The 25170-nt window shown below is 41.1% G+C and overlaps 1 protein-coding gene and 1 pseudogene across 3 annotated transcripts in view; one reads left to right on the top strand and one right to left on the bottom strand.

Annotated features, from left to right (window-relative positions):
- Positions 1 to 25170, bottom strand: part of LOC110509822 (G protein-signaling modulator 1) — a 67477-nt gene that overhangs the window by 21188 nt on the left and 21119 nt on the right. For all 3 annotated transcript variants that reach the window (XM_021590947.3, XM_090226884.1, XM_021590946.3), the window contains exons 3-11: positions 24811 to 24946; positions 24450 to 24592; positions 20169 to 20292; positions 18243 to 18358; positions 17755 to 17910; positions 17366 to 17474; positions 16515 to 16629; positions 2151 to 2221; positions 1867 to 2031 (exon numbers count right to left, since the gene is read on the bottom strand). In XM_021590947.3, the coding sequence (XP_021446622.2) occupies positions 1867 to 2031; positions 2151 to 2221; positions 16515 to 16629; positions 17366 to 17474; positions 17755 to 17910; positions 18243 to 18358; positions 20169 to 20292; positions 24450 to 24592; positions 24811 to 24946 (1135 nt within the window). The remainder of the gene's footprint in view (positions 1 to 1866; positions 2032 to 2150; positions 2222 to 16514; positions 16630 to 17365; positions 17475 to 17754; positions 17911 to 18242; positions 18359 to 20168; positions 20293 to 24449; positions 24593 to 24810; positions 24947 to 25170) is intronic.
- LOC149970401 (uncharacterized) lies at positions 13274 to 15034 on the top strand (annotated as a pseudogene).

The raw sequence follows: 25170 nt of genomic DNA, 5'->3' as shown, positions 1-25170 counted from the left end.
CAGTAAAACACTTTGATACTAGGAGGAAAGTGTCAGATTTAATTAGGGCTTTAAGGAGATACAAGCTACTCAAGAGGTGCTATCGCTACCGTCTCCTAAAGTTAACACACTTCAAGCCATTGTGTCGGAGCCCATTATAGAACTAGGCTACACATTGAAAACAATAGTCTTTGTAACTGATGCCTTTTAGTGGAGCTGACATAGGGATGAGTTTGGCCATTCTAATTTCCTCTGGTATATTCTCCACGTTAATTAAATGAACATGACTAGTAAACACCAGGTGCATGTTGTTGTTATGCAGGGATGTAATGAGGAAGTGAAGTTATACAGTGCATTCAGAAAGTATTCAGACCCCTTGACTTTTTCCACATTTTGTTACGTTACAACCTTTTTCTAAAATGTATTGTTGTTTTTTCCCCTCATTTACACATAATGACAAGGCAAAAATCAGGTTTTTAGAATATTTTGCACATATATTAAAAATAACAAAAGGAAATATCAAATTTACATAAGCATTCAGAGCCTTTACTCAGTACTTTGTTGTAGCACCTTTGGCAGCGATTACAGCCTCAAGTCTTCTTTGGTATGACGCTACAAGCTTGGCACACCTGTATTTGGGGAGTTTCTCCCATTCTTCTCTGCAGATCCTTTCAAGACCTGTCAGGTTGGATGGGGAGCGTTGTGGCACAGCTATTTTCAGGTCTCTGTAGAGATGTTCGATCGGGTTCAAGTCCGGGCTCGGGCTGGGCCACTCAAGGACATTCAGAGACTTGTCCCGAAGCCACTCCTGCATTGTCTTGGCTGTGTACTTAGGGTTGTTGTCTTGTTGGAAGGTATACGTTCTCCCCAGTCTGAGGTTCTCAGCGCTCTGGAGCAGGTATTAATCAAGGAAGTCTCTGTACTTTGCTCCGTTCATCTTTCCCTCAATCCTGACTAGTCTCCCAGTCCCTGTCGCTGAAAAACATCACCACAGCATGATGATGCCACCACCATGCTTCACCGTAGGGATGGTGCCAGGTTTTCTCCAGACGTGACACTTGGCATTCAGGCCAAAGCGTTCAATCTTGGTTTCATCAGACCAGAGAATCTTGTTTCACATGGTCTGAGAGTCTTTAGGTGCCTTTTGGCAAACTCCAAGCAGGCTGTCATGTGCCTTATACTGAGGAGTGGCTTCCGTCTGGCCACTCTACCATAAAGGCCTGATTGGTAGAGTGCTGCAGAGATGGTTGTCCTTCTGGAAGGTTCTCCCATCGCCACAGAGGAACTCCCCCGATTGCTCAGTGTGGCAAGGCGGCCAGCTCTAGGAAGAGACTTGGTGGTTCCAAACTTGTTCCATTTAAGAATGATGGAGGCCACTATGATCTTGGGGACCTTCGATGCTGCAGAATTGTTTTGCTACCCTTCTCAGATCTGTGCCACAAAAAAATCCTGTCTTGGAACTCTACGGGCAATTCCTTTGACCTCATAGCATGGTTTTTGCTCTGACATGCTCTGTAAACTGTGGGACCTTATATAGACTGGTATTTGCCTTTCCAAATTATGCCCAATCAATTGAATTTACTACAGTTGGACTCCAATCAAGTTGTAGAAACATCTCAAGGATGATCAATGGAAAGATTATGCACTGGTTAACTACGTTTTTCAGAACTTAGTTGCAAGAGGCATCACTGCAGTCCCTGGTTGGAATCCAGGCTGCATCACATCCGGCCGTGATTGGGAGTCCCATAGGGCGGCGCACAATTGGCCCAGCGTCGTCCGGGTTTGGCCGGGGTAGGCCGTCATTGTAAATAATAATTTGTTCTTAACTGACTTGCCTAGTTAAATAATGGTTAAATAAATATTGAAAATGAAAATATGGCTACTCACCGGAGGCGGGGCTTGGACTGTGATTTCATCGGCGTCCACAGGGGAGTCAAACCACTGCCTCTCTTCTGAGGACTGGCTGTCGGGGTAGCCCTTCCCTCTACTTGGCTGAGACTGCTGACTCTTGGATCTCCGAGATATACTGTCCAATTCCTGGCTGTCTCCATTCTGCAGGGATACCATTGGATTTTCATTGATTTTACCTGTGTATGTTGTCATTATATAAAATGTTGGAAATTAGGTGAGAAAACGAAATCTCAATGAATCAACAAAATGACTGTTTTTACCTTATCTGACGAGTACTTCCACAGTTCGACACTGTCCATACTGTTTCTCTTGGTAATTTTGGGTCTGGCTCCTAGAACAAAGAGGAGAGAAAAAGAGGACATCAAAGCATAAGATACCCTTTGTAAAGTTGTCAATGGACGGTTTAGTGTGTATGGATGGTTTAGTGTCCTTTAGTACTGTAATGAATGGGGGGACAGTATTGCCCTGAGGGGGGATTTAACCCGGGTCACCTGACCCAAGACAAACACCCTATCCACAATCCCACTTCAGAGACATAGTAAAACACTAATCAAGGCTAGGATTGTTAAAGTATGTACAGGTATTTCATAAATATTGTGGCAGTGGGCAGGGAGAGGTGAGAGGAGTGGTGATTGAGGGGAGATATCTGGGCAGTCCGTTGGCTCCACCCCTGGGCCTTATGTGGACTTCCTGCCCCAAAGAAGAAAGACTAACTCGTTAAGCCAGGGAGTGTTTGGGGATAAAAGGGGGAAGCAACATTCATAATGGGGCAGAGTAGGAGAGAACCAAGAGCGTTATGAAGAGTGGGAGAAGACAGAATACTGTGTGTGAGATTACACTTTGTGACCTGGACTGTCGGACTAACCCCCTTGTGTACTAAAAATAGTTATACATTGCTGAGGTGTAGTCACTTTTGAGGACACAAGCTCAAGCACAAATATGAAACTACGAAATATTTCATGACGTATTTCCTATTCAACAAAACTGTATGGATACGGCTTAAATTGACATGTGTTTTATAAATATAGCATAATACAATTATTAAACCACTATAAGATTCCTTATAACTCTAAAATACATATTTGTATGTTTAGTGTTAGAGAAAATGTGCATATTTTCTAAAGTTCTCTCTTGATCTGCTCCCACAACTGTGAACGTCACACATACAGTGCCTTGCGAAAGTATTCGGCCCCCTTGAACTTTGCGACCTTTTGCCACATTTCAGGCTTCAAACATAAAGATATAAAACTGTATTTTTTTGTGAAGAATCAACAACAAGTGGGACACAATCATGAAGTGGAACGACATTTATTGGATATTTCAAACTTTTTTAACAAATCAAAAAAATTGAAATTACTTTCAGTGCAGCAAACTCTCTCCAGAAGTACAGTGAGGATCTCTGAATGATCCAATGTTGACCTAAATGACTAATGATGATAAATACAATCCACCTGTGTGTAATCAAGTCTCCGTATAAATGCACCTGCACTGTGATAGTCTCAGAGGTCCGTTAAAAGCGCAGAGAGCATCATGAAGAACAAGGAACACACCAGGCAGGTCCGAGATACTGTTGTGAAGAAGTTTAAAGCCGGATTTGGATACAAAAAGATTTCCCAAGCTTTAAACATCCCAAGGAGCACTGTGCAAGCGATAATATTGAAATGGAAGGAGTATCAGACCACTGCAAATCTACCAAGACTTGGCCGTCCCTCTAAACCTTCAGCTCATACAAGGAGAAGACTGATCAGAGATGCAGCCAAGAGGCCCATGATCACTCTGGATGAACTGCAGAGATCTACAGCTGAGGTGGGAGACTCTGTCCATAGGACAACAATCAGTCGTATATTGCACAAATCTGGCCTTTATGGAAGAGTGGCAAGAAGAAAGCCATTTCTTAAAGATATCCATAAAAAGTGTTGTTTAAAGTTTGCCACAAGCCACCTGGGAGACACACCAAACATGTGGAAGAAGGTGCTCTGGTCAGATGAAACCAAAATTGAACTTTTTGGCAACAATGCAAAACGTTATGTTTGGCGTAAAAGCAACACAGCTCATCACCCTGAACACACCATCACCACTGTCAAACATGGTGGTGGCAGCATCATGGTTTGGGCCTGCTTTTCTTCAGCAGGGACAGGGAAGATGGTTAAAATTGATGGGAAGATGGATGGAGCTAAATACAGGACCATTCTGGAAGAAAACCTGATGGAGTCTGCAAAAGACCTGAGACTGGGACAGAGATTTGTCTTCCAACAAGACAATGATCCAAAACATAAAGCAAAATCTACAATGGAATGGTTCAAAAATAAACATATCCAGGTGTTAGAATGGCCAAGTCAAAGTCCAGACCTGAATCCAATCGAGAATCTGTGGAAAGAACTGAAAACTGCTGTTCACAAATGCTCTCCATCCAACCTCACTGAGCTCGAGCTGTTTTGCAAGGAGGAATGGGAAAACATTTCAGTCTCTCGATGTGCAAAACTGATAGAGACATACCCCAAGCGACTTACAGCTGTAATCGCAGCAAAAGGTGGCGCTACAAAGTATTAACTTAAGGGGGCTGAATAATTTTGCACGCCCAATTTTTCAGTTTTTGATTTGTTAAAAAAGTTTGAAATATCCAATAAATGTCGTTCCACTTCATGATTGTGTCCCACTTGTTGTTGATTCTTCACAAAAAAATACAGTTTTATATCTTTATGTTTGAAGCCTGAAATGTGGATAAAGTTCGCAAAGTTCAAGGAGGCCGAATACTTTCGCAAGGCACTGTAGCTCTAGCTTGGCTTCCTGAACTGGTTAAGAACTTGCCGTTCATCTCATATTAAACAAAGTGTTTTTTGTTTAATCTATGAATTATTTTATCTCTGAATGTGCTACTTAGATTTCACAGTCCGTGGGAACCAGTACTAACGCTACCAGGGCTACCCCAATTCTGATCTACGGTGTCCATAGATCCATTTATAAGCAAAAAATGTCAGTCGGAACCGGTACCAGAACCATGCGAGTCCCCTAGACAAGGGACTTTACATCTAAAGAGGTTTAAATAGTTTTAAAAATAGTTTACAAACCCCTTATAAAGGGTGCAATAACGTTATCTTACCAATGTCTCTAACATTGATGTATTACACAAGGTTCTGTAGGATGACCATTCAAGAACTGTATCGTTCAACCAATAAACCTATATAAACATAAAACCAAAACACATATCTAGACTGTTTCCCATACAGCTCAAATAGATGGTCTTGTGATGCATGGTGAGGACGCGGTTTAGTCAGACAGCCAAGTAAAAAGACTGTGGTTAACGGGCCCTTTACGAGCCATGAACCCATAGGGAATGTTGGGCCAGTGTGTGAGCTGGACGGCCTGCACTGAGATATGGAGAATGTGTAGGGCTGGCACAATTATTGTATAATTGTGTAACCGACAATAACTGTGAATTAAAAAAAATGTATCTCCATAATCATCTTAATACATTTATTTTTGAGGAAGGGGGATTCAACTTTATATTGAAGTAGATATAGTTTACCTAATATGAGTTTGACATTTGAAGTGGTTAGAGTTGGTAATCATTTTACAAGCAGAACGGCCTGGAAGAGAAGCATAATTTCCAAAAGTTCCAAGCGGTTAAAACCATTTATTTTTGAGATAGGGGTGTCATCAGGGCTGTGTTGTATTTATTACAAGCTCACAACATTTTTCAACAAATTTTCAAATTGACAATAACCGTACCATTTGCATGACAATCGTTACCCAAAAATCCACAAACGTCACAGCCCTACCGGTGTACCCTGTGTGTGCATTTATGCAGTCCACTTCTACGTAGATAGAACAAGCATGAGATCTATCAGTCATGTGACACTTGGAAAGTAAAATAATAAAATACTATGTATTTGGTTGTATCGTTAGCTATATAATTGTTTGGATTGGATTAGCAATTACATTTAGAAAGTTATGTTATTATCATTATTCTGAACATTTGTATTTTTGCTTCATGATATGACCAATAGATGATTTTAATTCTTCAACACTTGACATCTCTATTTTCACTGTGTTTCTGTTATGTGCATCAGAGAACCCATCTGTGTATTTGTTTGGAGGGGAAAATGTAATGCTTGATGATTACCATCACTCACTCTACACCGTGCCCAAGTGTACACAACCAAATATTTTGTTGTCATACATGTGTTATGTCCATCTGGACTGGGACATAGTCACCTAACTTTATTTATCTAAAAACACATGTTGGTTTCTTGCTGGATTTGGCCATCCCAAATCTATCTACACTGGTTTCCTTTGGCTCACACGTGTCCAGTGTATAGACTCACTGAGGGCCTAGTTATCTCAGACATGCACATCAAGTGCCCGATTCAGAATTAGGAAATGTACACCTTTCCTATGCACTTCAGTAGTTGGGATTCAGATTTACAGTATGGAGGTGCGTAACAGACTTTGCAGGAGTGGTTCCTTTGCGCACGTTGAATACATTTAATTAAATTGCTGAAAACCCTCCCACTTGCTGGCCAACAGATTTTCTCATGGAGTTTTCATTCAATAGGGTTTTCAGTACATTTATTTAAAGACACCCCTTTAAATTTGGTGTACCTTTTAATAAAACATAGTTCAACAGACTCACAAAAATGTACACAAAAAAATGTTTGATGAATCAGAAATAGTGGTTTGATTCCCCCTGAAAGTTGCCATATTCAAATTGTTCAATCCATAAAATATTGGAAGGTGAGAAAAGTGTACAATAGGGGTTGAACAGTAGTCCTATAAATCCACCATAATAATCCTCAATAATCATGGAACTTTGACAACGGTCCAGTCGTGGTGCACCGTGCAACAAGCTCCAGTTTTGAACTTACGTATGTTTTGCGTTCCATCATGAATCAAAAAGACTACAAGTCCCAAATTACTGCACAACTTATAATACGTTAGCCTAATATGATCCACTATTGCTAGAGATCCTCAGGAAAAACTACACAAACGTGACAGAGGCATGAACAGTAAAATAACAACGTAATTGAATGATGTAATATGTAAGGAAACTAACACTGAAGTCACTGACAGTTGTAAATGTATGTGGTTATAACTGACGGTTACTACCGATAGAGGCTAATATTTAACATGATACAAATTGGGTTTTTTTAACTGAAAAGTCTGGACATATAATTAAAACATTGTAGAAATCATAAATCAAACTGGTAGGTTTGGTGCTATACTGTCATTTGCTCATGGCTACAGAAGCTGATAGCTTGGGTCCCTCAATTTCATCCCAAGTTGTAAGGCCAGCATAATCATAAACTTCACTGTGGAAAAGGTGATACAGTCTTGATATGCTTCAGTTTGCTGCCATATGACTTGTTTCACATTTGTCTCCAGCAATCATGTCATTTATATTTACAATCCCCTTATCCAAAAGGCTTACTCATTTACCTAGCTCTTATCGATAGTTCTTATGAATTTATAAATTACAGTTTATGGAGAATACTGTTATTTCTATCGGAAAAAATGAAGTAGATGTTGTTCCACTTGGAACTGACAGGTTGCTCAACCTTACATACATCATCATGTGTAAATGTGGTGACATTATGAGGGAATTAAATCAAGGACAGGATATCTGAAGACACACTGCCACACCTTATTTTTCTAATCTCCACCCTAAATTAATAGCAAGTTAATAGCAAGGTCAGAAAATGCGTAGAGAGAAAAGTGCATTAAAAAGGGAATTATTTGCGGTGGCTTAACTCAGATTGGAATTCCACCCAAATGAATAGACACAACACAGTCCTAAATGACATACTAGTTTGACAATTTGTAAATAGTAAGGCATAAAGTTATTCTTGCATAGAAAACGCTAAGCACCAATGGATCGCAAACTACAATACTCTAAACTTCATCATCATTATAACAACCTGAATGTCTGTCTTCTCATTGTATTTCCATTTTGCGAGGCGGCAGTGCCAGGGCCGCCAGGGCTGGGTCCCACCTAACCACAGTCTGTACAGCATGGGCCTGCTGATCCAAACAGACCGTCTCTGTCTCAAATAAACACCCAACATGTCCTCTCCATACACAGAGCAGGCCTGTGTCCACCTGACTAACCCTTTCCTCCCAACCCGGACTCAATAGAAGATGCAATTGACCGGAATTATCTCAAGTGACCTCAAACAATGACCACTCAACATTCCATCTATCAGTCTATCTTCATTAGATTATTTCTCACATGGTCCCTTTAAATCTTTCTCCTGTCATAGTCTTAGAACATTGCCGTTCTCCTGGAATACAGAGTACATTCCCTGAATATTTTTTAAACAATATATCACAATGACATAAATGGGTAAGAAAAAGACAATACATGGACTTCCTCTCAACTGTTCCTACATGTAGAATTGTAGGGTGTCATTTGTATAACCATGTGTGAATGAGTAACAGTGCATGTCTGTCTGGGAGAAACATTAAAACCCATTCACATCCTTTTACTATATTTAGTGCAATATCCAAATGCGCCACTGAACAATTTCTGTAAATCCATGAAATTTGGTGTCAACATAGCTAGTACAAGTGTCTAGGCAGGCCACATTGAAATGTTAAGATTGATTGTCAGTATCTAATTTCCAGTATCAAAATTGAGATTGAGAAAATATAAAGAATCATTCAAATGACATTTCCAAATGAAATTGTTTAAAAGCATATTCTTTTTATTTGACCTATTCCCAAGCCCAAATATGCTAAATATACAGTATGATTTAACTAATTTGTAAACTACAGACGTTTCTGTATTGCACTATATTTAGTCTTTGTACAAGTGCGGGTACAATGTTTTTACACATGTCACAAATTAAGTCATGATTACATGTTCCAATGGTCATATATTAATGAATAATTTTTGGTGTATAGATTGTCTGGATGAATATATAAATACATATACACTTTCAAAATATACAGCACATTTGGAAAGTGTTCAATCCCTTCCCTTTTTCCACATTTTGTTACGTTACAGCCTTATTCTAAAATGGAGGAAATAACACATTTTACTCAATCTACACACAATACCCCATAATGACGAAGCAAAAACAGGTTTCTATACATTTTTGCAAATGTATTAAAAATAACAAACAGAAATACCTTATTTACATAAGTATTCATAGCCTTTGCTATGAGACTCAAAATTGAGCTCAGGTGCATCCTGTTACCATTGATCATCCTTGAGATTTTTCTATAACTTGATTGGAGTCCACCTGTGGTAAATTCAATTGATTGGACATGATTTTGAAAGGCAAATACCAGTCTATATAAGGTCCCACAGTTGACAGAGCATGTCAGAGCAAAAACCAAGCTATGAGGTCGAAGGAATTGCCCGTGGAGTTCCAAGACAGAATTGTGTCGAGGCACAGATCTGGGGAAGAGAACTAAAAATGTTATTCAGCTTTGAAGGTCCCCAAAAACACAGTGGCCTCCATTATACTTAAATGAAATAAGAGCTGGATGCCCGGGCAAACTGAGCTTTTCGAGGGAGAAGGACCTTGGTCATGCTGGTGACAAAGAACCCGATGGTCAATATGACAGAACTCCAAAGTTTCTCTGTGGAGATGGTTGTCCTTCTGGAAGGTTTTCCCAACTCTGCAGCACTCCACCAATCAGGCCTTTATGGTAGAGTGGCCAGGCGGAAGCCACTCCTCAATAAAAGGCACATTGGAGTTTGCACGCTTGGAGTTTGCCAAAAGGTACCTAAAGGACTATCAGACCATGAGAAACAAGATTCTATGGTCTGATGAAACCAATATTGAACTCTTTGGCTTGAATGCCAAGCGTTATGTCTAGAGGAAACCTGGCATCATCCTGACGGTGAAGCATGGTGGTGGCAGCATCATGCTGTGGGCATGTTTTTCAGCAACAGGGACTGGGAGACTAGTCAAGGTAAAGATGAACCCGAGCAAAGTACAGAGAGATCCTTTATGAAAACCTGCTCCAGAATGCTCTGGACTTCAAACTGGGGCGAAGGTTCACTAAGCCCTCAGCCAAGACAACACAGGAGAGGCTTCGAGACAAGTCTCTGAATGTCCTTAAGTGGCCCAGCAAGAGCCCGGACTTGAACACGATCAAACATCTCTGGAGAAACCTGAAAATAGCTGTGCAGCGACGCTCCCCATCCAACCCGACAGAGCTTGAGAGGATCTGCAGAGATGAATGGGATAAACTCCAAGCTTGTAGCTACATACCAAAGAAGACTCAAGGCTGTAATCGCTGCCAAAGGTGCTTCAACAAAGTACTGAGTAACGGGTCTGAATACTTATGTAAATGTGATATTTTTGTGGAGGGGTTTTATTGTAAATTTGCTCAAATTTATAAAAACCTGTGTATGCTTTATCATTATGGGGTATTGTGTGTAGATTGATTGAAACTATTTAATACATTTTAGAATAAGGCTGTAATGTAACAAAATGTGGAAAAAGTCAAAGGGTCTGAATACTTTCTGAATGCGGACAAGCTATACATTAAGATCTGACCATTTGAACATGTATTGAACATGTATTCACAGCATACGCAAATCCAATGTAAATCAATGGGGCGAGAGAGAGAGGATTTATTTTGATATTTACATAGTCTATCGGTAAATAGCCCACCCATTTTTACCTACCTCATCCCCATACTGTTTTTAGTTATTTATTTACTTTTCTGCTCTTTTGCACACCAATATCTCTCTCTACCTGTACATGACCATCTGATTATTTATCACTCCAGTGTTAATCTGCAAAATTGTAATTATTCGCCTACCTCCTCATGCCTTTTGCACACAATGTATATAGACTCTCTTTTTTTCTACTGTGTTATTGACTCGTTAATTGTTTACTCCATGTGTAACTCTGTGTTGTCTGCTCACACTGCTATGCTTTATCTTGGCCAGGTCGCAGTTGCAAATGAGAACTTGTTCTCAACTAGCCTACCTGGTTAAATAAAGGTGAAATAAAATATATATATAATATATGTAGAGTGCACAAAGCTGTCATAGCAAAGGGTGGCTGTTTGAAGATTCTCAAATATATTTGTTTAACTCTTTTTGTTTTTTTTACTACATGATTCCATATGTGTTATTTCCTAGTTTTGATGTCTTCCCTATTATTCGACAATGTAGAAAATAGTAAAAAATTAAGAAAAACCCTGGAATTAGTATTTCTTCCACCTCACAGAACTTGAGGTCCGAACAACATTCATGTTCCAGAGAAGGAATAAAAGATCGGTGAAGAATCCAGCTACGAACTGGTCCATTTGTTACAACTTGGGGAAACTCATGGGAGACGGGGCGATCACATTACCATAACGCTGTTTATATAATAGCCTCAGATATGAGGTTTACATCTAGTTGTTGTATAAGATGAATGACTGAGGATGATACTGTTTGTAAAATTGTGTAATGTGATTTTGGACTGTTTAATGAAGGATACTCCAATTCCCTTTTAACTAAATCAGAGGACCGCCCATGAGCCCAGTTAGGGTCGGGCCCGTTTCTGCAACTCCTGAATAAACTCCTGAATAAAAGTTCTCAACAGACCATGTTCTCTCTCAATCACGAGAGGACAAAGGTTGCAGACCAGCTTACCTCGATAACGAGAGGGCCAAGGATTGAGACGATTGCTGAATATTTTAACCATACCACGTCGTTAGACTATCGATACCGACAGAATAAGAACAAGTCTTTGATATGAATTACTAGTCTGCAGCTAGGAATTCGGTATCATTGAACGCGAAGAACGAAGACCGCCGAAACCGATAAAGACCGATAAAGAAATTAATGACTGTCACTCTGAACTATCCACTCTAACCACGACAGAGAGAGAGGACGGAAACTCTCCAACAGAAACTAACTTTTCAGCAGAGATCCCGACAACACACTGAGCGTAAATATATACATTTGATTGCAATTGTTTCCGAATGAGTGAGCGTTCATGTGCAAAGGATTAGCATTTCAATTGTTATAATTATCAACTGTGTGTGGTCTTTTCTCAGTCGACCCCCACTTCCTTTTTGTACAAGCCGCCATGCCGGTTTAGCCCACTAGGGAAACTCCGTTATCATTTCCTTGTAACTATCAACTGTTTGTTTATGCATTTCTGTGAATTGATGGATGACGTTTGGAATGAGACTAACGTGAGGTAAAGTAAATAATTAATTAATTAGAAGACTAATTTATCAGATGTAAAATATCTGAAAAATTATATTAGGAAAATTATAACTTTGTAATCTGAATATTTACCTTGGTGCCCCGACTTCCTAGTTAATTACAGTTACATGATTAATCAGTTTAATCACGTAATACTAATTACAGAGAATCTTTGATAAAACTAAAAGTCTTCAATTTAATGATAGTTAAGACACGACAATGGGTTAACTTATTTCCTTTATTCTTGGCGACTTCAACCTCCCGATGTCTGCCTTTGATTTATTTATTTCCAAATCTCTCTTTCCCCTCCTTGCCTTTTTTGACCGAACCCTTTCCCAATCCCCTCCAACTCACAAGGCAGGCAATACGCTTGACCTCATCTTTACTAGAGGCTTCTAGCCTACTCATCTCATTGCAACCCCCCTGCAGTTCTCTGATCACTAATTTGTTTCCTTTTCTGTCACCCTTTCCTCCAACCTTAACCACTCAGATGGTCATGCGCTGCTGCAATCTTCACTTTCTCTCTCCCAGCACTCTCTCCTTTTCTATTCTATCATCTCTCCGTTCTGCTAAATCCTTCTCCCTCCCATCTCCCGCTTCAGCCTCTTTGACCCTACTCTCATCCCTTTCCGCATCCTATGACTCACACTGTCCCCTTTCCTCCTATCTTGCTCAGCCCTCCACTCCTGCTCAGTGGCTGAGTGACCCATTGCGAGCTTACAGAACAAGGCTGCTGGAAGCTGAGCGGAATTGGAGCAAAACAAAACTTCCGGAGGACCTATCATCCTTTCACTCCCTCCTCTCTACCTTCTCTTCCTCTGTATCCACTGCTAAAGCCATTTTCTACCACTCTAAATTTCAAGCTTCTGCCTCTAAACCTAGGAAGCTATTTCTACCTTATTCTCTCTCCTTAACCCTCCACCCTTCCTTCCTCCCTCTCTGCAGTCGACTTTGTCAATCACTTTGAAAAGAAGGTTGACAACATCCGCTACTCAATCACCTATTAAGTCCACTGGTCTCACTCACACAATACTACGCCTTGACCTCTTTCTCCCCTCTCTCTCCAGATGACATCCTGTGACTAGTGAGGTCTGGCTGCCCGACAACCTGCCCGTTCGACCCTATCCCCTTCTCCAGACCATCTCTGGAGACCTTCTCCCATTCCTCACTTCCCTTATCAACTCATCCCTGACCACTGGCTGTGTCCCCTCTGACTTCAAAATGGCCATAGTTGCTCCCCTCGTAAAGAAACCAACACTCGACTCATTGGATGTCAAAAACTATAGACATGTAGCACTTGAGCGTGCTGTCTCTGATCAACTTTCTCGTTATCTCTCAGAACAATCTTCTTGACCCTAACCGCTGACTTCGACATGGTAAACTATCAGATCCTCCTTTCCACCCTCTCAGGGCTAGGCATCTCAGGCTCTGCTGCACACTCTTGGATTGCATCCTACCTGCCAGGCTGCTCCTACTAGGTGACGTGGAGAGGATCTGTGTCTGCACCACAGACTCTCGCTACTGGTGTCCAACAGGGCTCGGTTCTAGGCCCTCTTCTCTCTATAAACCAACTCACTCATATCCTCACATGGTCTCTCCCATCATTGCTATGTGGATGGCACAACTACTTTTCTCTTTCCCCCTTCTGACACATAGGTGGCGACACACACCTCTGTGTGCCTGGCAGAAATTTCAACTTGGATGTCAGCCCACCACCTCAAGCTCACCAACAAGACAGAGCTGCTCTTCCTCCCGGAGAAGGCCTGCCCGATCCAAGACCTCTCCATCATGGTTGACAACTCCACAGTGTCACACTCCCAGAGTACAAAGAATCTTGGCGTGACCCTGGACAACACCCTGTCATTCTCTGCAAACATCAAAGTAGTGACTCGCTCCTGCAGGGTCATGCTCTACAACATCCATAGAGTACGACCCAACCTCACATAGGAAGCGGCGCAGGTCCTAATCCAGGCACTTGTCTACTTCCATCTGGACTACTGCAACTCGTTGTTGGCTGGGCTCCCTGCTGGTGCCATCAAATCCTTGCAACTTATCCAGAATGCTGCAGCCTGCCTGGTTTTCAACCTTCCGAAGTTCTCATGTCACCCCGCGCCTCCCCACACTCCACTGGTTTCCAGTCAAAGCTTGCCTTCACTACAATACCATGGTGCTTACCTACGGAACAGCAAAAGGAACTGCCCCACCCTACCTTCAGGCTATGCTCAAACCCTACACCCCGAGCACGCCGTTCTGCCACCTCAGGTCTCTTGGCCCTCCAACCCCTACAGGAGGGCAACTCCCGCTCAGCCTAGTCAAAGCTCTTCTCTGTCCTGGCATCCCAATGGTGGAACCAGCTTCCCCTTGAAGCTGGGACAGCAGAGTCCCTGCCCATCTTCCGAAAACATCTGAAACCCTACCTCTTCAAAAAGTATCTTGACCCCCCCAGACCCTTTCTAGCTCGGACTCTACTGACAGCTACTTTACTGGGGAAAAATGTACTTTCTATGCCTGTGATATGTGGTTGTCCCACCTAGCTAACTGAGGATGAATGCACTAACTATGTCACTCTGGATAAGAGCATCTGCTAAATGACTACATCCTCTGATCCGAGATGGAATGAATCCAATCTCAGAACGATCGAGCTGAAATGATGACTCTATACTTCTACAGACGTCCTTTTAGAGCGGCATACATAATGCATTCACTAAGATGCATTATCAGCAGAGAAGGATTCTGTTGACCGAAGTACAATGAGACATTACTCTGCATACATAATTTATCTAAGCCAGTGGCTCTGCGAAGGACAAATGTATGCATTCTCTAAAGCTTATTCTGCGCTTTGCAAAACTCAATCCACCTCTGACATATACATACATCTCCCTCAACCAATTGAATAGAGAATGGGTTATAGAATTTCACAGAAGCCTTCTCAAGTATGCATTCAAACCGCTTGACTATTCTTTACAGATCCATAGCAACTAGAAGGAAAAAGCGTCCAATACCATTTACAGTACATTCAAATAATTCAAAGGCTTACCTCATACTCTGAAGAGCTATGGTAAAGTAATTGTTGTCAGTCACATAAATTGAAAAAAACTGTTGCTATAATTGTTAATAGTCTATACTTAAATTCCATTTGCAGTGTCCAATAAGTATCCTGTGAGAATCCATCACAGGTTCTCTCCCTCTCAACTCAAGAGTTTGGCTGGAGGAGTGGTGGGATGTTTTCCTTCTGAGCGTGTGTGTGTGCGTGCGAGAGTGTGCCCGGGATTGTGTGAGGAAGGGGTGTGGTATGGAGATGGAGAGCGAGCTGGGCAGTGCCTCTGCAATGTGAACCAGGGCTGGTCAAAAACAGAAAATACTATATAGGGCTTTCCATGTTGATAATTATTATTACTATGGTCATTAGTATCGTCCGGAAAAAGTATGTCTGGGTCGGTTATCAAAATAAATAGAGCCATCCCCTTTAGTTTGTATAAGTATTTCTTATCCACATAGGGATTAACTCATGTTTAAAAAAGTGCAGACATGGATAAAATGTAAAATCTACTCAAATAAACAGCAAAAGTAGATTCATTTGGAATGTTAGTTCAGCATGTTATGATTTTAGCGCTCCAGGTAGAATTAACCCTATAAGGCTCGTATCTACAATCATCTTACCCTCAAATCCTACACTGAACCATCAAGGGGACAAACACACATCTAGACTCAAACCAATATTTATGGGTTAACCTTATCCTTTTCCAAAAAAAACACCAGTGGTCATCATTTATGTATTTATTTGTTCTCCTTCTTTTTTTTAAGGTTCCAGGGGGCATATGTGGTCCAAGGTTGGGAGCTTTCACCACTACACCAGACTCACGTGGCACGTGGTCATAATGTATATACTGTTAAGCTTAACATAGGCTTCCAAGTTGAAACAGTTAGCACATTTATTGGTTTGTTTCGTTGTTCGGCAGTTATTTTTTGGGGCTGTTCAAACACACATGCCGAAGTTCAGGTGGGCGAAAGTCTCACACTCTTTGTCTGGGATAGGTCAACAGCAGGGATTCCCCAATGAAGAGTTTGTTGTCATTCAACGACAGACTAGTTTTCATGTAAAAAAAACTCACATGAGAAACACTGTACCAAACATCTTAGTTCGACGTAAAATTGCAAAAAACATGCAAATTCATAACAGATTTCTTGAGTTATCTTAGATGAATTCTGACTATTTTGAGGAAGTGTACTGGTTATGTTATTTATATGGCATCTCAAGAGGGATAAACAGTAATACTGCCGCTTTCTTCTCATTTTTAAAGCATAGTCATTTTAAGGGAGTATGCGAGCACAAACGATTACTTTGCCTAGCCTAGTACCACTAGCAGCAAACCGAACCTATTTATGCGGACGCCTTAAGTCTCCCTCTCACACTGAAAATACAAGTTCAAGGTAGAACCATAGAAGGAAATCTCCCTCATACCTTGCACCTCAAACTCTGATCCGCAGGGTGAAAGGTCACTCTCGTTGACCCCCAGAGCCTCCATCAGCTGCTCCACATTCATCCTGGCAGTCAACTCGCCATTCCTGTCCCCAATCTGAGAGAGGGAGAAGGGAGAGAGAGAAAAATACCTTGTTGACTGCAGGTGTATGGGATTTCACTGTCTGATTATTGTTAGTCTGATAATAGCAACGGCAAATAAACGCAGCAAAAAAATAAACGGCCCTTTTTCAGGACACTGTCTTTCAAAGATAAAAATTTGTAAAAATTGGTAAAAATCGAAATAACTTCACAGATCTTCATTGGAAAGTGTTTAATCACTGTTTCCCATGCCTTTTCAATGAATCATAAACAGTTAATGAACATGCACCTGTGGAACGGTCGTTAAGACACTAACAGTTTATCATCCTGACATGACCCTCCTGCATGACAATGCCACCAGCCATACTGCTCGTTCTGTGCATGACTTCCTGCAAGACAGGAATGTCAGTGTTCAGCGAAGGGCCCGGATCTCAATCCCATTGAGCACGTCAGGGACCTGTTGGATTGGAGGGTGAGGGCCATTCCCCCCAGAAATGTCCGGGAACTTGCAGGTGCCTTGGTGGAAGAGTGGGGTAACATCTCACAGCAAGAACTGCCCCCCCCCCCACGTTCAGAGACACATTATTCAATTTATGTTAGTCACGTGTCTGTGGAACTTGTTCAGTTTGTCTCAGTTGTTGAATCTTATGTTCATACAAATATTTACAGATGTTAAGTTTGCTGAAAATAAACACAATTGACGTTTCTTTTTTTGCTGAGTTTATATTGGTCTGAAAATTCACAGTGGTTACCTCTCTGGAGATATCCAGGTGTTTGCGGGCATAGTGCAGGGCCTGGCGATGATTCCCTAAAGACACATAGGCATTTCCCAGACTCCAGCAGGCACGGCCCTCTCCAACCCTATCAAACAAATCAAACAGCATAATGATAAGCATGTTAAGGGTTTAAGGTATGTGTGTGGAGCCTGCGGAGGGGAGAACAGCTCATAATAATGGCTCGAAAGGTACATATGGAATGGCATCAAACAATGTGCTTGATGTATCCGATACCATTCTATTGATTCTGCACCATTCATTACCACGAGCCTGTCCTCCCCAATTAAGGTGCCACCAACATCCTGTGGTGCTTGTGGAAGTGTGTGTGTGTGTGTGTGTGTGTGTGTGTGTGTGTGTGTGTGTACCTGTCAGTGAGCTCCTGGGCTATGAGGAGGTGTTTGAGATGGTAGTCTATGGCTCTCTCATACTGCTGCAGCAAAGTGTAGGTGTTCCCCAGGCTGTAACACGCCTGGGCCTCCATCACCTGGTCCTTTAACTGACGAGACAGCTGCAGAGTTTTCCTGGATGGAACAGGGAGAGGGGGGAGAAGGAAAGCGAGAGGGAGAGGAAATGAGATGTATGCAGAGGGGAAGAGGGCGATGAATGGAAAAAGAGGAGAACAGTGGTCTTTTAAAGTTTGATCATGTGTTTTTTACTATCCCACACACAATTCCAACAATTTATTTAAATGAAACATTTTAATTATAAATTAATTTCATACATTATATTGATCTAATACATCATTACATTTGAATGCATGCAGGTACTGAAGTCTATATCACATAGCGCTCTGAGCATCATTAGTTGATACACATTGTGTCCACTAGGTGTCAGTGTTGTAGTCTCTTCTAACCTGTAGTACTCCGTGGCAGTGTTGAACTGGCCCAGGAAAATCAGAGCATTGCCAAGGTTACTATAGGCTCTACGTTCTGCTGCTTTGTCACCGAACTCCTTGGCAATGGAAAGTCTCTGTGAACAAAATAAAGTTTATATATTTTATATGTACTGTACAGTCATGGCCAAAAGTTTTGAGAATGTAACAAATATTAATTTCCACAAAGTTTGCTGATTCAGCGTCTTTAGATATTTTTGTCAGATGTGACTATGGAATACTGAAGCATAATTTCAAGCATTTCATGAGTGTCAAAGGCTTTTATTGACAATTACATGACGATGACACAAAGAGTCAATATCTGCAGTGTTGACCCTTCTTTTTCAAGACCTCTGCAATCCGCCTTGGCATGCTGTCAATTAACTTCTAGGCCACATCCTGACTGATTGCAGCCCATTCTTGCATAATCAATGCTTGGAGTTTGTGATAATGTGTGGGGTTTTGTTTTTACACCCGCCTCTTGAGGATTGACCACAAGTTCTCAATGGGATTAAGGTCTGGGGAGTTTCCTGGCCATGGACCCAAAATATTGATGTTTTGTTCCCAGAGCCACTTTTGCCTTATGGCAAGGTGCTCCATCATGCTGGAAAAGGATGGTTGGGAGAAAATGCTCTCAGAGGACGTGTTGGTAGGTACCATTCTTTATTCATGGCTGTGCTCTTAGGCAAAATTGTGAGTGAGCCCAACCCCACACATGAATGGTCTCAGGATGCTTTACTGATGGCATGACACAGAACTGATGGTAGCGCTCACCATGTCTTCTCCAGACAAGCTTTTTTCCGGATGCCCCAAACAAATCGGAAAGGGGATTCATCAGAGAAAATGTCTTTACCCCAGTCCTCAGCAGTCCAAACGCTGTACCTTTTGCAGAATATCAGTCTGTCCCTGATGTTTTTCCTGGAGAGAAGTGGCTTCTTTGCTGCCCTTCTTGACACCAGAACACCCTCCAAAAATCTTTGCCTCACTGTGCGTGCAGATGCACTCACACCTGCCTGCTGCCATTCCTGAGCAAGCTCTGTACTGGTGGTGCCCCGATCCCGCAGCCGAATCAAATTTAGGAGACGGTCCTGGCGCTTGCTGGACATTCTTGGGTGCCCTGAAGCCTTCTTCACAATTGAACCGCTCTCCTTGAAGTTCTTGATGATCCAATATATGGTTGATTTAGGTGCAATCTTACTGGCAGCAATTTCCTTGCCTGTGAAGCCCTTTTTTGTGCAAAGCAATGATGATGGCACGTGTTTCCTTGCAGGTAACCATGATTGACAGAGGAAGAACAATGATTCCCATCACCACCCTCATTTTGAATCTTCCAGTCTGTTATTCAAACTCAATCAGCATGACAGAGTGATCTCCAGCCGTGTCCTCGTCAACACTCACTCCTATGTTAACGAGAGAATCACTGACATGATGTCAGCTGGTCCTTTTGTGGCAGGGCTGAAATGCAGTGGAAATGTTTTTGGGGGATTCAGTTAATTTGCATGGCAAAGAGGGACTTTGCAATTAATTGCAATTCATCTAATCACTCTTCATAACATTCTGGAGTATATGCAAATTGCCATCACACAAACTGAGGCAGCAGACGTCTTGAAAATGAATATGTGTCATTCAAAACTTTTTTTTACCCTATAGACGGACAAATATTGTGTTGCGAAACTGATACTTGTTCGTCTTGTATGTACGTCATACACTTACATTGAGGTCATTCACAAAGACAAAGGCAAGTGTCTCTTATGTGTTTTCACCCAGGGGCGAAATGATCTAGTGTGAAAACACCTTCCATTAATTGTTATGTCACACTATTGTGTGTGAGTGTGTGTGTGTGTGTGTGTGTATCTTTACTGGTACATCATATGACGTTGACTACTATCCCAGGGATATGTATCTCACCTGTCTGTGGAATTTGATGGCCTCCACAAAATTTCCCAACAAGTAGTGGGTGTTGCCTAGGTTACCGAAGGCTCTCCCCTGAGCGGCTCTGTCCCCCAGCTCTTTGACCAGACACAGGTTCAACCTTTAGTAGAGAGGACTTGGGTTTGTTACAAAATTGTGTTTTACACAAAGTCACATTTTTGTTGTCTTGGAGTGAACATTCTACAGTGCCTTCAGAAAGTAATCACACACCTCAACTTTATCCACACTTTGTTGTAGCACAGCCTGAATTTACAATGGATTAAATGGAAAATACTATTGTCATTGGCCTACACACAATACCTCATAATGTCAAAGTGGAATTATGTGTTTTGAAATTTTTACAAATTAATAGAAAATGAAAAGCTGAACTGTCTTGAGTCAATAACTATTCAATCCCTTAGTTATGGCAAGCCTAAGTAGATAAGTTCAGGAGTAATAATCTGCTTAACAAGTCACATATTAAGTCACATGGACTCACTCTGTGTGCAATAATAGTGTTTAATATGATTGTTTTATGACTACCTCATCTCTGTACCCCACACATACAATTATCTGTACCATCCCTCACTCGAGCAGTGAATTTCAAATCACAGACTCAACCACAAAGACCAGGAATGTTTTCTTATGCCTCGCAAAGAAGGGCACCTATTGGTAGATGTGTAAAAAAAAAAACAGACATTGAATATCACTTTGAGCATGGGGAAGTTATTAATTACACTGTGGATGATGTATCAATACACCCATTCTACAAAGATACAGGTGTCCTTCCTAATTCCGTTGCCTGTGAGGAAAGAAACAGCTCAGGGATTTCACCATGAAGCCAATGGTGACTTTAAAACAGTTATAGATTTGAATATAACACTAAGGATGGATCAACAACATTGTAATTACTCCACAATACTAACCTAATTGACAGAGTGAAAAGTAAGCTTGTACAGAATAAAAAATATTCCAAAACGTGCATCCTGTTTGCAACAAGGTATTAAAGTAATACTGCAACGAAAAAATGTAGCAAAGCAAGTCACTTTTTGTCCTGAATACAATGTGTTATTTCTGCGGCAAATACAACACATTACTGACCACCATTCTCCATATTTTCAAGCATAGTGTGGCAGCATCATGTTATGGGTATGCTTGTAACCATTAAGGACTAAGGAGTTTCAGCATAAAAAGGAAACACAATTTCGCTTATCACAGTCAAAATCCTGTCTGCTTTCCACCAGACACTGGGAGATGAATTTACCTTTCAGCAGGACAATACCCTAAAACACAAGGCCAAATCTACACCGGAGATGCTTACCAAGAAGACAGTGAATGTTCCTGAGTGGCCGAGTTACAGTTTTGACTTAAATCTACTTGAACATCTAAGGCAAGATCTGAAAATGGTTGTCTAGCAAGGATCAACAACCAATTTGACAAAGCTTGAAGTATTTTGAAAACAATAATAGGCAAATGTTGCACAATTCATGTGTGGAAAACTCTTAGACTTACCCAGAAAGACTCAGCTGTAGTTGCTGCCCAAACTGTTTCTACAAAGTATTGAGTCAGGGGTGTGAATACATATGTAAATGATATATTTTTGCATCTTATTTTCAAAAGAATTGAGTGTAGATGGGAGAGAAAATAATATTCAATCCATTTTGAATTCAGGCTGTAACACAACAAAACGTGGAATAAATCAAGGAGTATGAATACTTTCTGAAGGCACTGTATATTTTGTACCACCTGGATACACAACGTTTACAGCAGCCTATAGTACATCAGTAGTTATGAAAGCTATGGCATAGACAACTGGCCTGTCGCCATGTTGCCATACCAAACAAAAGGCCCGAGGAAGCATCTCAGTGTGTGTCCACAAGGGATTGAGTACGACAGTAATTGCTTTTAAACTGTAAAGACAATTCACTTTTATCCCTCTCCTTCACATACGGATTAAAGTAGTGTTAATTGCCCAGAGGATTTTGAAGGTGCTAATAGCCCAGTGGGGTATATGTATTGTGTCTGTATATTATTTATATAAGTATGTATGTGTTCATTTGTGACTAATTTCAGGAAACTAGGTATATGTCGCTCATCACTACTTCACAGGAGAGGCATTTGAACATACTTTTTTTTAACATTTAGCACAAATGCCTTCTGGAAGATGTGAACATTCATGTGCCTAGAAAACAAATGTGTATGCCATCTGTAAATACAAATAAACGTGTTAAATTACGAGCCTAGTTGGTTTAGCCACGGAAAAAGGCAGGAACCTTCCCACTAGCCATGATTGGCTGAGATAATGGATGGGCTGGACATGTGAGAGATGAGTTCGGATTGGTTTGCCATGTAGCTTTTAAAGATATCACGAAGAACCGCGCTAGTGTTGCTAAGGCTCTTCACTTCCTGGAGGACCGAGTTTTAAAATCAGTGGAATGCCCGGTGGAATCAGAGTATGATAGCTAACGAGATGGAGAAAATGTAGGCTTCTGATTGCAAATGCGGAGGGAGTCGAAAAGAGAACACAGAAGGTTGTTGTATAAAAACACCTGTCTGGATACATCTTCAAGGGCAACCATGACATCCGTGAGAGAGAGGGAGAAGTGTTCATCTATTGATACGGGTAAGAGTAGAGCTAGCTACATTTTCAGGTATTATAAGTTTCTAATTTTGTCAGAAAGTTATTTTTATTCCAAGTTACAGCGTACTGTTAACTAACTAGTCACTTCTCTTGCGTTCATTGCACGCAGAGTTAGGGTATATGCAGCCTGATTTGCCAGAATTTTACATAATTATGACATAACATTGAAGGTTGTGCAATTTAACAGGAATATTTAGACTTATGGATGCCACCCATTAGATAAAATACGGAACGGTTCCGTATTTCACAGAAAGAATAAATGTTTTGTTTTCGAGATGAGAGTTTCCGGATTCAACCATATTAATGACCTAAGGCTCGTATTTCTGTGTGTTATTATGCTATAATTAAGTATATTATTTGATAGAGCAGTCTGACTGAGCGGTGGTAGGCACCAGCAGGCTCGTAAGCATTCATTCAAACAGCAATTTTGTGTGTTTTGCCAGCAGCTCTTCGCAATGCTTCAAGCATTGCGTTGTTTATGACTTCAAGCCTATCAACTCCCGAGATTAGGCTGGTGTAACCGATGTGAAATGGCTAGCTAGTTAGCAGGGTGCACGCTAATAGCATTTCAAACATCACTCGCTCTGAGACTTGGAGTAGTTGTTCCCCTTGCTCTGCATGGGTAACGCTGCTTCGAGGGTGGCTGTTGTCGATGTGTTCCTGGTTCGAGCCCAGGTAGGGGCGAGGAGAGGGACAGACGCTATACTGTTACACTGGCAATACTAAAGTGCCTATAAGAACATCCAATAGTCAAAGGTTAATGAAATACAAATGGTATAGAGGGAAATAGTCCTATAATTCCTATAATAACCACAACCTAAAACTTCTTACCTGGGAATATTGAAGACTCATGTTAAAAGGAACCACCAACTTTCATATGTTCTCATGTTCTGAGCAAGGAACTTAAACGTTAGCTTTCTTACATGGCACATATTGCACTTTTACTTTCTTCTCCAACACTATTTTTGCATTATTTAAACCATATTGAACATGTTTCATTATTTATTTGAGACTAAATTGATTTTATCAATGTATTATATTAAGTTAAAATAAGTGTTCATTCAGTATTGTTGTAATTGTCATTATTACAAATACTTTGTTCTTTTTTTCTTCTTTCTATTTTTTATTTTTCTTTAATAAATCGGCCGATTAATCGGTATCGGCTTTTTTTGGTCCTTCAATAATCGGTATCGGTATTGGCGTTGAAAAATCATAAATCGGTCGACCTCTAGTATTAACCAGCCTTTAGTCTTGAAATCTTTGGTTGTACACTACCATACTCACTGTTCAGCACATGGCCTCACATGTGAATCCTTGAAGAGATGGGTGGGGCTAAGGCTTAAGAGACTGTGAACCATGTTGAATGGTTGTAGACAAAGAAGAGTTCTCCAGTAGGTGTCCCAAAACATTAAAGGGACATTTTCTCAAAAGTGGGGTTACAAGTGTATCAACTTTCAAAGCATAATTACTTTTCCATTTGTACCTCAACAGCCGTATATGATATACAATTTTTTTTTTTTTTTATCTCTGAGTCTCTACTTTTATCCAATGTAAAAAACAAAATTTCGAGTTTTGCTACAAAAGACCAATTTGAGGCGGTCTGTCACATTTGCACTTGTATACAGCATAACACTCACTCGTAGAAGCCAGTAGCCCTTTGCAGTGTATCTCTGACGTCTGGTGGGAGGTCCCCAGGGTCCTGGGTACAGCCCCATAACTGCTGCTTTCCCTTGGCATGGAACACGTTCCCTATATTATACAGAGCCCTGGCCTCTCCCACCTGGTCAGAAACAAAGGGAAAAGAGAGAAAGAAATGAGCGACTTTAGAATACAAAGAGAGACATTGGAAGACATTAAGGAATTTTTCAACTAAAATAGCATGGACCACACTCAGTAATTATTTTCAATACAACAGGCTGTTCTTCAAAATCTGGTGAAAGGTACTAAACAGATGCAATCCTCCAATCCATGGGATGTCGGTGTGTGCGTGTACGCAACCTTGTCCCCTTGCTCTTGAGAGATGTCCAGGTGTCTCTGACAGCACACTGCTGCCTCGTCGAAGCGGCCCAAAACCTTCAGCGTGTTTCCAAGGTTACCGCTGGCTTTCCCTTCCCCTATCCTGTCCCCTATTGTCCTGAGAATAGAGACCGTATCTCATTATCAGTCATACATAGCCTGAGATCCAGATCTGTTTATGCTGTCTTGCCAAATCCATTGCGGTCATTGTCAGTACAGTAACACAGCTAGAGGTGCTTGCAACGCCAAGATTGTGGGTTTGATTCCCGCTGGGACCACCCATATGAAACAGTTATGCACGCATGACTGTAAGTTGCTTTGGACAAAGGCATCTGCTAAATG

Source organism: Oncorhynchus mykiss, chromosome 29 (genome assembly GCF_057628025.1).
Source record: "Oncorhynchus mykiss isolate SJ-2025 chromosome 29, ASM5762802v1, whole genome shotgun sequence".
Taxonomy (NCBI): Eukaryota; Metazoa; Chordata; class Actinopteri; order Salmoniformes; family Salmonidae; genus Oncorhynchus; species Oncorhynchus mykiss.
Note: the sequence above shows the minus strand (reverse complement) of the source record. Positions and strands in the feature narration are given on the sequence as shown.